At 45.1% G+C, this 12,961-nt stretch overlaps 1 protein-coding gene across 1 annotated transcript in view; it reads right to left on the bottom strand.

Annotated features, from left to right (window-relative positions):
• ggt5b (gamma-glutamyltransferase 5b) overlaps window positions 1-12,961 on the bottom strand; it is a 557,923-nt gene that overhangs the window by 405,315 nt on the left and 139,647 nt on the right. Inside the window, exon 3 of the mRNA XM_041202316.1 lies at window positions 9,293-9,373. Coding sequence (XP_041058250.1) covers window positions 9,293-9,373 — 81 coding nt within the window. The remainder of the gene's footprint in view (window positions 1-9,292; window positions 9,374-12,961) is intronic.

Genomic DNA, 12,961 nt, shown 5'->3' with positions numbered 1-12,961 from the left:
TTCCTTGCTGAATGGCTTGTTTCTGTGCTGAATGGCTTGTTTCTGTGCTGTATGCCTTGTTTCTGTACTGAATGGCCTGTTTTTGTGCAGAATAGCTTGTTTTTGTTCTGAATGGCTTCTTTCTGCGCTGAATGGCTTGTTTCTGTGCCGAATGACCTGTTTTGTGCTGTATGGCCTGTTTCTGTGTTGAATAGCTTGTTTCTGTGCGAAATGGCTTGTTTCTGTGCGAAATGGCTTGTTTCTGTGCTGTATGTCCTGCTTCTGTGCTGCATGCCTGTTTTTGGGCTGAATGGCCAGTTTCTCTGATGAATGGCCTGTTTCTTTGCTGTATGTCCTGTTTCTGTGCTGAATGGCTTGTTTCTCTGCTGAATGGCCTGTTTCTGTGCTGAATGGCTTGTTTCTGTGCTGAATGGCTTGTTTCTGTGTTCTCTGTCCTGAATGGCCTGTTTCTGTGTCGAACGGTTTGTTTCTGTGACGAATGGCCTGTTTCTGTGCTGTGTGTCCTATTTCTGTGCAGAATGACCTGTTTCTGTGCTGAATGTCCTGTTTCTTTGTGTGTGTCCTGTTTCTGTGCTGAATGGCCTGTTTCTGTGCTGAATGGCTTGTATCTGTGTTGTATGACTTGTTTCCGTGCTGAATGGCTTGTTTCTGTGCTGTATGTCCTGAGTGGCTTGTTTCTGTGCTGAGTAGCCTGTTTCTGTGCTGAATGGCCTGTTTCTGTGCTGAATGGACTGTTTCTGTGCTCTATGGCTTGATTCTGTGCTGTATGGCTTGTTTCTGTGCTGTATGTCCTGAATGGCCTGTTTCTGTGCTGTATGTCCTGAATGGCCTGTTTTTGTGCTGAGTAGGCTGTTTCTGTGCTGAATTGCCTGTTTCTGTGCTGTATGGCTTGTTTCTGTGCTGTATATCCTGAATGGCCTGTTTCTGTGCTATATGTCCTGAAAGGCCAGTTTCTGTGCTGAGTACCCTGTTTCTGTGCTATATGTCCTGAAAGGCATGTTTCTGTGCTGAGTAGCCTGTTTCTGTGCTTAATTGCCTCTTTCTGTGCTGTATTGGCTTGTTTCTGTGCTGTATGTTCTGTTTCTCTGCTGAATGGATTGTTTCTGTGCTGAATGACCTGTTTCTGTGCTGAATGGCCTCTTTCTGTGTGTGTGTCCTATTTCTGTGCTGAATGGCTTGTTTGTCTGCTGAATGTACTGTTTTTTTGCTGAACGGCTTGTTTCTGTGCTTTATATTCTGTTTCTCTGCTGAATGGCTTGTTTCTGTGCTGAATGGCCTGTTTCTGTGCTGAATGGCCTGTTTCTGTGCGGTATGGCCTGTTTCTGTGCGGTATGGCCTGTTTCTGTGCTGAATGGCCTGTTTCTGTGCTGAATGGCTTGTTTCTCTGCTCAATGGCTTGTTTCTGTGCTGAGTGGCTTGTTTCTGTGCTATATGGCCTGTTTCTGTGCCGAACGGTTTGTTTCTGTGCCGAATAGCCTGTTTTTGTGCTGTACGTTCTGTTTCTCTGCTGAATGGCTTGTTTCTGTGCTGAATGGCCTGTTTTGTGCTGCATGCTTGTTTCTCTGCTGAATGGCCTGTTTCTGTGCTGAATGCCCTGTTTCTGTGCGGAATGGCTTGTTTCTGTGCTGAATGGCCTGTATCTGTGCTGAATGGCTTGTTTTCTGTGCTGTATGGCCTGTTTCTGTGCCGAACGGTTTGTTTCTGTGCCAAATGGCCTGTTTCTGTGCTGTACATTCTGTTTCTCTGCTGAATGGCTTGTTTCTGTGCTGAATGGCCTGTTTCTGTGCTGAATGGCCTTTTTCTGTGCAGAATGGCCTGTTTCTGTGCTGAACGGCCTGTTTCTGTGCTGAACGGCCTGTTTCTGTACTGAATGGCTTGTTTCTGTGCTGAATTGCCTGTTTCTGTGCTCTATGGCTTGATTCTGTGCTGTATGGCTTGTTTCTGTGCTGTATGACCTGAATGGCCTGTTTCTGTGCTGTATGTCCTGAATGGCCTGTTTTTGTGCTGAGTAGGCTGTTTCTGTGCTGAATTGCCTGTTTCTGTGCTGTATGGCTTGTTTCTGTGCTGTATATCCTGAATGGCCTGTTTCTGTGCTATATGTCCTGAAAGGCCTGTTTCTGTGCTGAGTAGCCTGTTTCTGTGCTGAATTGCCTCTTTCTGTGTGTGTGTCCTATTTCTGTCTGAGTAGCCTGTTTCTGTGCTGAATGGCCTCTTTCTGTGTGTGTGTCCTATTTCTGTGCTGAATGGCTTGTTTGTCTGCTGAATGTACTGTGTTTTTGCTGAACGGCTTGTTTCTGTGCTGTATATTCTGTTTCTCTGCTGAATGGCTTGTTTCTGTGCTGAATAGCCTGTTTCTGTGCTGAATGGCTTGTTTCTGTGCTGAATGGCCTGTTTCTGTGCTGCATGCTTGTTTCTCTGCTGAATGGCTTGTTTCTGTGCTGAATGGCCTGTTTCTGTGCGGAATGGCCTTTCTGTGTGTGTGTCCTATTTCTGTGCTGAATGGCTTGTTTATCTGCTGAATGGCCTGTTTTTATGCTGTCTGGCCTGTTTCTGTGCTGAATGGCTTGTTTCTGTTTGTATGTCCTGTTTCTGTACTGCATGCCTGTTCCTGTGCTGAATGGCCTGTTTCTGTGCTGAATAGCAAATTTCTGTGCTGAATGGCTTGTTTCTGTGCGGTATGTCCTGTTTCTGTGCTGCATGTCCTGTTTCTGTGCTGCATGTCCTGTTTCTGTGCTGAATGGCCTGTTTCTGTGCTGAATTGCCTGTTTCTGTGCTGAATTACCTGTTTCTGTGCTGAATTACCTGTTTCTGTGCTGAATTACCTGTTTCTGTGCTGAATTACCTGTTTCTGTTCTCTATGTTCTGTTTCTCTGCTGAATGGCTTGTTTCTGTGCTGAATGTCCTGTTTCTGTGCTGAATGGCTTGTTTCTGTGCTGAATGGCTTGTTTCTTTGTTGTCTGTCCTGAATGGCCTGTTTCTGTGCTGAATGGCCTGTTTCTGTGCCGAACTGTTTCTTTCTGTTCCGAATGGCCTGTTTCTGTGCTGTACGTTTTGTTTCTCTGCTGAATGGCTTTTTTCTCTGCTGAATGGCCTGTTTCTGTGCTGAATGGCTTGTTTCTGTGCTGAATGGCTTGTTTATGTGCTGTATGTCTTGTTTCTGTACTGAATGGGCTATTTTTGTGCTGTATGGCCTGTTTCAGTGCTGAATAGCATGTTTCTGTGCTGAATGGCTTGCTTCTGCGCTGAATGGCTTGTTTCTGTGCTGTATGTCTTGTTTCTGTGCTGAATGACCTGTTTTGTGCTGTATGGCCTGTTTCTGTGCTGAATAGCTTGTTTCTGTGCTGAATGGCTTGTTTCTGCGCTGAATGGCTTGTTTCTGTGCTGTATGTCTTGTTTCTGTGCTGAATGTCCTATTTTGTGCTGTATGGCCTGTTTCTGTGCTGAATGGCTTGTTTCTGTGCTGAATGGCTTGTTTCTGTGCAAAATTGCTTGTTTCTGTGCTGTATGTCCTGTTTCTGTGCTGCATGCCTGTTTCTGGGCTGAATGGCCTGTTTCTCTGCTGAATGGCCTGTTTCTTTGCTGTATGTCTTGTTTCTGTGCTGTATTGGCTTGTTTCTGTGCTGTATGTTCTGTTTCTCTGCTGAATGGCTTGTTTCTGTGCAAAATTGCTTGTTTCTGTGCTGCATGCCTGTTTCTGTGCTGAATGGCCTGTTTCTGGGCTGAATGGCCTGTTTCTCTGCTGAATGGCCTGTTTCTTTGCTGTATGTCTTGTTTCTGTGCTGAATGGCCTGTTTCTGTGCTGTATGTCCTGTTTCTCTGCTGAATGGCTTGTTTCTGTGCAAAATTGCTTGTTTCTGTGCTGCATGCCTGTTTCTGTGCTGAATGGCCTGTTTCTCTACTGAATGGCTTGTTTCTGTGCGTAATAGCTTGTTTCTGTGCTTTATGCCTTGTTTCTGTGCTGTATGCCTTGTTTCTGGGCTGAATGGCTTGTTTCTGTGCTGACTGACTTGTTTCTGTGTTCTCTGTCCTGAATGGCCTGTTTCTGTGTCGAACGGTTTGTTTCTGTGCCGAATGGCCTGTTTCTGTGCTGTGTGTCCTATTTCTGTGCAGAATGGCCTGTTTCTGTGCTGAATGGCCTGTTTCTGTGCTGAATGGCTTGTTTCTGTGCTGTATGACTTGTTTCTGTGCTGTATGTCCTGAGTGGCTTGTTTCTGTGCTGAGTAGCCTGTTTCTGTGCTGAATGGCCTGTTTCTGTGTGTGTGTCCTCTTTCTGTGCTGAATGGCTTGTTTCTGTGCTGTATGTCCAGAATGGCTTGTTTCTGTGCTGAGTAGCCTGTTTCTGTGCTGAATGGCCTGTTTGTGTGTGTGTCTCCTATTTCTGTGCTGAATGGCTTGTTTCTGTGCTGAATGGCTTTTTTCTGTGCTAAATGCCCTGTTTCTGTGCTGCATGGCTTATTTCTGTGCTGAATGGCTTGTTTCTGTGCTGTATGTCCTGTTTCTGTGCTGCATGCCTGTTTCTGGGCTGAATGGCCTGTTTCTGTGCTGAATGGCTTTTTTCTGTGCTAAATGCCCTGTTTCTGTGCTGCATGGCTTATTTCTGTGCTGAATGGCTTGTTTCTGTGCTGTATGTCCTGTTTCTGTGCTGCATGCCTGTTTCTGGGCTGAATGGCCTGTTTCTCTGCTGAATGGCCTGTTTCTTTGCTGTATGTCTTGTTTCTGTGCTGTATTGGCTTGTTTCTGTGCTGTATGTTCTGTTTCTCTGCTGAATGGCTTGTTTCTATGCTCTATGCCTTGTTTCTGTGCTGAATGGCCTGTTTCTGCGCTGAATGGCCTTTTTCTGTGCTGAATGGCCTTTTTCTGTGCTGAATAGCAAATTTCTGTGCTGAATGGCTTGTTTCTGTGCTGTATGTCCTGTTTCTGTGCTGAATGGCCTGTTTCTGTGCTGTATGTCCTGTTTCTGTGCTGTATGTCCTGTTTCTGTGCTGTATGTCCTGTTTCTCTGCTGAATGGCTTGTTTCTGTGCAAAATTGCTTGTTTCTGTGCTGCATGCCTGTTTCTGTGCTGAATGGCCTGTTTCTCTACTGAATGGCTTGTTTCTGTGCGTAATAGCTTGTTTCTGTGCTTTATGCCTTGTTTCTGTGCTGTATGCCTTGTTTCTGGGCTGAATGGCTTGTTTCTGTGCTGACTGACTTGTTTCTGTGTTCTCTGTCCTGATTGGCCTGTTTCTGTGTCGAACGGTTTGTTTCTGTGCAGAATGGCCTGTTTCTGTGCTGAATGGCCTGTTTCTGTGCTGAATGGCTTGTTTCTGTGCTGAATGGCTTGTTTCTGTGCTGTATGACTTGTTTCTGTGCTGTATGTCCTGAGTGGCTTGTTTCTGTGCTGAGTAGCCTGTTTCTGTGCTGAATGGCCTGTTTCTGTGTGTGTGTCCTCTTTCTATGCTGAATGGCTTGTTTCTGTGCTGTATGTCCAGAATGGCTTGTTTCTGTGCTGAGTAGCCTGTTTCTGTGCTGAATGGCCTGTTTGTGTGTGTGTCTCCTATTTCTGTGCTGAATGGCTTGTTTCTGTGCTGAATTACTTTTTTCTGTGTTGTACGTCCTGAATGGCCTGTTTCTGTGCCGAACTGTTTTTTTCTGTGCCGAATGGCCTGTTTCTGTGCTGTACGTTCTGTTTCTCTGCTGAGTGGCTTGTTTCTGCGCTGAATGGCCTGTTTCTGTGCTGAATGGCTTTTTTCTGTGCTAAATGCCCTGTTTCTGTGCTGCATGGCTTATTTCTGTGCTGAATGGCTTGTTTCTGTGCTGTATGTCCTGTTTCTGTGCTGCATGCCTGTTTCTGGGCTGAATGGCCTGTTTCTCTGCTGAATGGCCTGTTTCTTTGCTGTATGTCTTGTTTCTGTGCTGTATTGGCTTGTTTCTGTGCTGTATGTTCTGTTTCTCTGCTGAATGGCTTGTTTCTATGCTCTATGCCTTGTTTCTGTGCTGAATGGCCTGTTTCTGCGCTGAATGGCCTTTTTCTGTGCTGAATAGCAAATTTCTGTGCTGAATGGCTTGTTTCTGTGCTGTATGTCCTGTTTCTGTGCTGAATGGCCTGTTTCTGTGCTGAATGGCCTGTTTCTGTGCTGTATGTCCTGTTTCTGTGCTGTATGTCCTGTTTCTCTGCTGAATGGCTTGTTTCTGTGCAAAATTGCTTGTTTCTGTGCTGCATGCCTGTTTCTGTGCTGAATGGCCTGTTTCTCTACTGAATGGCTTGTTTCTGTGCGTAATAGCTTGTTTCTGTGCTTTATGCCTTGTTTCTGTGCTGTATGCCTTGTTTCTGGGCTGAATGGCTTGTTTCTGTGCTGACTGACTTGTTTCTGTGTTCTCTGTCCTGAATGGCCTGTTTCTGTGTCGAACGGTTTGTTTCTGTGCCGAATGGCCTGTTTCTGTGCTGTGTGTCCTATTTCTGTGCAGAATGGCCTGTTTCTGTGCTGAATGGCCTGTTTCTGTGCTGAATGGCTTGTTTCTGTGCTGAATGGCTTGTTTCTGTGCTGTATGACTTGTTTCTGTGCTGTATGTCCTGAGTGGCTTGTTTCTGTGCTGAGTAGCCTGTTTCTGTGCTGAATGGCCTGTTTCTGTGTGTGTGTCCTCTTTCTGTGCTGAATGGCTTGTTTCTGTGCTGTATGTCCAGAATGGCTTGTTTCTGTGCTGAGTAGCCTGTTTCTGTGCTGAATGGCCTGTTTGTGTGTGTGTCTCCTATTTCTGTGCTGAATGGCTTGTTTCTGTGCTGAATTACTTTTTTCTGTGTTGTACGTCCTGAATGGCCTGTTTCTGTGCCGAACTGTTTTTTTCTGTGCCGAATGGCCTGTTTCTGTGCTGTACGTTCTGTTTCTCTGCTGAGTGGCTTGTTTCTGCGCTGAATGGCCTGTTTCTGTGCTGAATGGCTTTTTTCTGTGCTAAATGCCCTGTTTCTGTGCTGCATGGCTTATTTCTGTGCTGAATGGCTTGTTTCTGTGCTGAATGGCTTGTTTCTGTGCTGAATGGCTTGTTTCTGTGCTGAATGGCTTGTTTCTGTGCTGAATGGCTTGTTTCTGTGCTGTATTCCTTGGTTCTGTGCTGAATGGCTTGTTTCTGTGCTGAATGGCTTGTTTCTGTGCTGTATGTCTTGTTTCTGTGCTGTATGTCTTGCTTCTGTACTGAATGGCTTGTTTCTGTGCTGTATGTCTTGTTTCTGTACTGAATGGCTTGTTTCTGTGCTGTATGCCTTGTTTCTGTGCTAAATGGCTTGTTTCTGTGCTGTATGTCTTGTTTCTGTACTGAATGGCTTGTTTCCTTGCTGAATGGCTTGTTTCTGTGCTGAATGGCTTGTTTCTGTGCTGTATGACTTGTTTCTGTACTGAATGGCCTGTTTTTGTGCAGAATAGCTTGTTTTTGTTCTGAATGGCTTCTTTCTGCGCTGAATGGCTTGTTTCTGTGCCGAATGACCTGTTTTGTGCTGTATGGCCTGTTTCTGTGTTGAATGGCTTGTTTCTGTGCAAAATGGCTTGTTTCTGTGCTGTATGTCCTGCTTCTGTGCTGCATGCCTGTTTTTGGGCTGAATGGCCAATTTCTCTGATGAATGGCCTGTTTCTTTGCTGTATGTCCTGTTTCTGTGCTGAATGGCCTGTTTCTTTACTGAATTGCCTGTTTCGGTGCTGTATTGGCTTGTTTCTGTCCTGTATTTTCTGTTTCTCTGCTGAATGGCTTGTTTCTCTGCTGAATGGCCTGTTTCTGTGCTGAATGGCCTGTTTCTGTGCTGAATGGCTTGTTTCTGTGCTGACTGACTTGTTTCTGTGTTCTCTGTCCTGAATGGCCTGTTTCTGTGTCGAACGGTTTGTTTCTGTGCCGAATGGCCTGTTTCTGTGCTGTGTGTCCTATTTCTGTGCAGAATGGCCTGTTTCTGTGCTGAATGTCCTGTTTCTTTGTGTGTGTCCTGTTTCTGTGCTGAATGGCCTGTTTCTGTGCTGAATGGCTTGTTTCTGTGTTGTATGACTTGTTTCCGTGCTGAATGGCTTGTTTCTGTGCTGTATGTCCTGAGTGGCTTGTTTCTGTGCTGAGTAGCCTGTTTCTGTGCTGAATGGCCTGTTTCTGTGTGTGTGTCCTCTTTCTGTGCTGAATGGCTTGTTTCTGTGCTGTATGTCCAGAATGGCTTGTTTCTGTGCTGAGTAGCCTGTTTCTGTGCTGAATGGCCTGTTTCTGTGTGTGTCTCCTATTTCTGTGCTGAATGGCTTGTTTCTGTGCTGTATCTTCTGTTTCTCTGCTGAATGGCTTGTTTCTCTGTTGAATGGCCTGTTTTTTGCGCTGAATGGCTTGTTTCTGTGGTGTATGTTCTGTTTCTCTGCTGAGTGGCTTGTTTCTGTGCTGAATGGCTTTTTTCTGTGTTGGATGTCCTGAATGGCCTGTTTCTGTGGTGAATGGCCTGTTTCTGTGCTGTATGTTCTGTTTCTCTGCTGAATGGCTTGTTTCTGTGGCGAATGGCCTTTTTCTGTGCTGAATGGTTTGTTTCTGTGTTGTCTGTCTTGTTTCTGTGCTGAATGGCCTGTTTCTGTGCTGAATTGCCTGTTTCTGTGCTGAGTGGCCTGTTTTTGTGCTGTATGGCCTGTTTCTGTGCTGAATGGCCTGTTTCTGTGTTGAATTGCCTGTTTCTGTGCTGTATGGCTTGTTTCTGTGCTGTATGGCTTGTTTCTGTGCTGCATGTCCTGTGTCATATTATTTTTGTGGGGACTGGAGAAACAGGGTGCCCAAAAAAAAAGCCTATAATCCCCAAGGCCCTGCTCCCTCCCCACACTCCATTTGCCTTCATTCTCTCCATCCCACCCATCCACCCCCTTATCCTTTCTGGTTTTCTTCACCCATGCTCCTCCCTCTCACCCGCCCTCCCCTGCCTGCTCCTCCCTCTCACCCTCCCCCCCCACCGCCTGCTACTTCAACTTCTACCCCACCCTTCAACACACCCCCGCTCCCACTTCAACCTACATCTCCCTCCCCTGCACTAACCATCACCCACTGCACCACACTCTTCACTCTCCCAACCATTGTCCCGTCAACAACCCCACCACACAGGCTCCTCCTTCCTGTCACACCACACACCCCCTCCTTTCCTTTCCTACCCTCAACCTCCTTCTTCTCCCACCCCAAGTACCCCCTCCCTCCCAAAGTCCCAACACTGCCTTGAAGGAAGAAGTGGGCGTAGTGGTGGATGGGGTTGTGGGAGGATCCTATGTCTATAATCAACCTCATGTCTGTGTCAGCTGCAGATCTCTATCAGCAGTATTTTTTACCTGGTTTCTGACATCCAGTGAATGGATCTGGCTCCAGCATTTGAGGGGCCTTCTCTCTGGCATTAATCACTGTCACACGACCTGAGGGAGAGATGAAACAGATGTTACTCATGGTACAGACAGTGAAATGGGCTATATACATGGTGGAAACATCGGGTGGGTAGCATAACAGGCAGTTCATGCAATACTGATGGTTTAACAAAGCTATATAGATACAGCACTACTATTTAGGGGTTGTTGAGATTTAGTGAGCAACCTGATTGCTATAAGTGGTTAAGTTTTCAGTATGGCTCAGATTTCATGTAACAGGAACCCAAACTGGAACAATGTGGACTCATTGTGTGTCACTGCATCAAGTCAGCCTGGCAGCCTTGAAGGCTATTTGAACATCTGTAAAAGTGAGAAAAGGCAGGAAACGAAATGGTAGCCAGAAAAACAAATGCAGCAAGGAGAGAGACAACATTCTTGAGGACAGTTTCACAGACATTAAAGAAAAACAAATGAAACACAAAAAGGAACCTTAGTCTCCTCCAAGGTTTGAATCAACAAAAAACTGTTACTCCAACACGTAGCCGCCAAGTGTTGGATTCTTCTTGGTTAATGATTTTGTTTCTGTGCTTAACAGTGTGAGGATTATTAATAGGATATTAATTCTGAAAATTAGAAAGTCCTTTCACCCACCCCCTCCCATGTTAAATTTGAGAATCTGATGCTACCCTTGCTCTGTGAACCCAGCCTTTATTCCATCTACTGGTGGGGGTTGTTCAATTTCATATGTAAATGTAAGAAGTTCAAGTTCATAACTTAATCAGAAAACTGTCTCATCTTGCTTTGGAATTGGTTGTCCTGAAGAGGACTGGGATTGGTGGAAATAGAAAATAACCAGCTGGAAAGGAGAAAAACTTAAAGCAGTGAGGAGAAAACCTCTGGCATTTATGTCATGAATGTTATGGCAAAACTGAGTGACTTCAGGCAACTCATGTTTGAAGAATATTTTCTACTGGAGGAATAGAAAAAGCCACCCAAAAAGGCACTGGATAAAAGAAGCAGCCAAAATTATAAATTATTATAAATTAAATTATAAAATTATAATCCAGCCATCCTCAGAGATACGTGGAAGGGAGTGAAAAGCTGCTGAATGTCCATACTTATGAATTACCTTAGGACATTTTACTATGTTAAAAGTGCAATATAAATATAATTTGTTGTTGAAGTTGTTGCTGGAGGGAAACCTCACGTGGAGAGACCTAACAGCAGCAATCATTGAATGAAACAGCACAGAAGGAGGCCATTCAGCCCATTATGTCTATGCCAGGCTTTTCAAACAGCTATCCAATTACACTCCCAGTTCCCACCTCTTTTTTTTCTATATAGCCCTGCATATTTTTCCCTTTTGAAAGGTACCATTGAATCTTTTAGGTAATATGTTCCGGATCATAACGCACTTGTCACGGATCATTCACAGTTTGGTGCCCCCAAAACTATCCAAGTCAAGTTCAGCTCATTCAGCATAGATACGGGACCGGATCTGGGACTTTCCTCCTATATTCAGTACCACACCCGACAGCACGATCACCTTCTAAGCCATTTTAGCTCTCAGGCACAGCAGGATCCGAGATCATTTGCAGAATACTTAATGGACAGAGAATAGCCCTTCAAACACCCTGAAACCTCTGTGCTCCTCAAATTCTGTTCTCCTGTGCATTTTCAATTTTCATCATTCTCCTATTGGCACCTTGTGCCTTCAGCTGTCTAGACTCTAAGCTCTGGAACTCCATCGCTAAACCTCCCTACCTCTCAATCTCTCTCTCCTCCATTAAGACGCTCCTTAAAACCTACACTTTGACCCAGTTTTTGGTCACACATGCTAATATTTCCTCTTGAGACACAAATATTGTTTGATAATCACTCCTGTGAACCACATTGAGATATTTATATGTCATCTTTAATGTGGTAAAATAAGAATTGTAGTTGTTTTCTGCACAAATATTGCCCAAACTGTACATTCTAGGGCAATATTTTCTTTTATTCATTCATGTGATGTAGCCATCGGTGGCTGGGCCAGCATTTATTGCCCATCCCTAGTTGCCCTTGAGAAGGTTATGGAGGGCTGCCTTCTTGAACCGCTCAGTCCATGTGGTGTAGGTATGTCCACAGTGCTGGTAGGGAGGGAGTTCCAGGATTTTGACCCAGCAACAATGAAGGAATGGCGATATAGTTCCAAGTCAGGATGGTGACTGGCTTGGAGGGGAACTTGCAGGTGGTGGTGTTTCCCTGTATCTGCTGCCTTTGTCCTTCAAGATGGTAGCAGTTGTGGATTTGGAAGGTGTGGTCTATGGAGCCTTGGTGAGTTGCTGCAGTACATCTTGTAAATGGCACACACTGCTGCTACTGTATGTTGGTGGTGGAGGGAGTGAATGTTTGTGGATAGGGTGTGAATCAAGCAGGCTGCTTTGTCCTGGATGGTGTCAAGCTTCTTGAGTGTTGCTAGAGCTGCACTCATCCAGGCAAGTGGAGAATATTCCATCACACTCCTGACTTGTGCCTTTTAGATGGTGGACAGGCTTTGGGGAGTCAAGTGGTGAGTTACTCGCCACAGGATTCCTAACCTCTGACTTGCTCTTGTAGCCACAGTATTTATGTGGCTAGTCTACTTCAGTTTCTGGTCAATGGTAATCTCCAGGATGTTGATAGTGAGGGATTCAGTGATGGTAATACCATTGAATGTCAAGGGGCAATGGTTAGATTCTCTCTTGTTGGAGATGGTCATTGCCTGGCACCTGTGTGATGCAAATTGGACATGGACTGCTTCAGCATCTGAGGAGTTGCGAATGGTGCTGAACATTGTGCAATCATCAGCGAACATCCCCACTTCTGACCTTATGATGGAAAGAAGGTCATTGATGAAGCAGCTGAAGATGATTGGGCCTAGGACACTACCCTGAGGAACTCCTGCAGTGAAGTCCTGGAACTGGGATGACTGACTTCCAACAACCACAACCATCTTTCTCTGTGCTAGGTATGACTCCAGCCAGTGGAGAATTTTCCCCCTGATTCCCATATTGACTCCAGTTTTCCTAGGGCTCCTTGATGCCACACTCGGTCAAATGCTGCCTTGATGTCAAGGGCAGTCACTCTCACCTCACCTTAATGCTTCAATAACCAGACTGATGCAAAATGTGACCATACTTTCCCCTTCACTGAAAGCACCAAACACCAAGAGATTTGAACAGGTAACTCTCACTATACTGCATGTCTGACATCAAACAGGTAGGTATCAGACATCAGGGGTACAGTAGCATTGTGGTTATATAGCATGATTAGCAATCTAGAGGCCTAGACTAATGATCCAGAGCCATGAGTTCAAATCCCAACAGAGGAGTTAATAAAATAAATTGAAATGAAAAGCTAGTATCACTAATGGTGACTCCAAAACTATAGGATTGTCCATTTAGGTCCTTTAGGGGATGAAATCTCCTACCTTTACCTCCGTCTGGCCAACATCTGGCTCCAGACCCACAGCAATGTGGTTGGCTCCTAATTGCCTAACAAGTCACTCAGTTGTATCAAACCAGTACAAAAATAAATGAATATGAATAAAACCAGATGGACCATCTGACATTGATCTAAGCAGTCAACTAATATCCTTTTGGGAGATTGGTCCCACAT

The sequence above is a fragment of the Carcharodon carcharias genome, chromosome 13 (genome assembly GCF_017639515.1).
Source record: "Carcharodon carcharias isolate sCarCar2 chromosome 13, sCarCar2.pri, whole genome shotgun sequence".
NCBI classification, from domain to species: domain Eukaryota; kingdom Metazoa; phylum Chordata; class Chondrichthyes; order Lamniformes; family Lamnidae; genus Carcharodon; species Carcharodon carcharias.
This window is presented reverse-complemented; position numbering and strand designations above follow the sequence as displayed.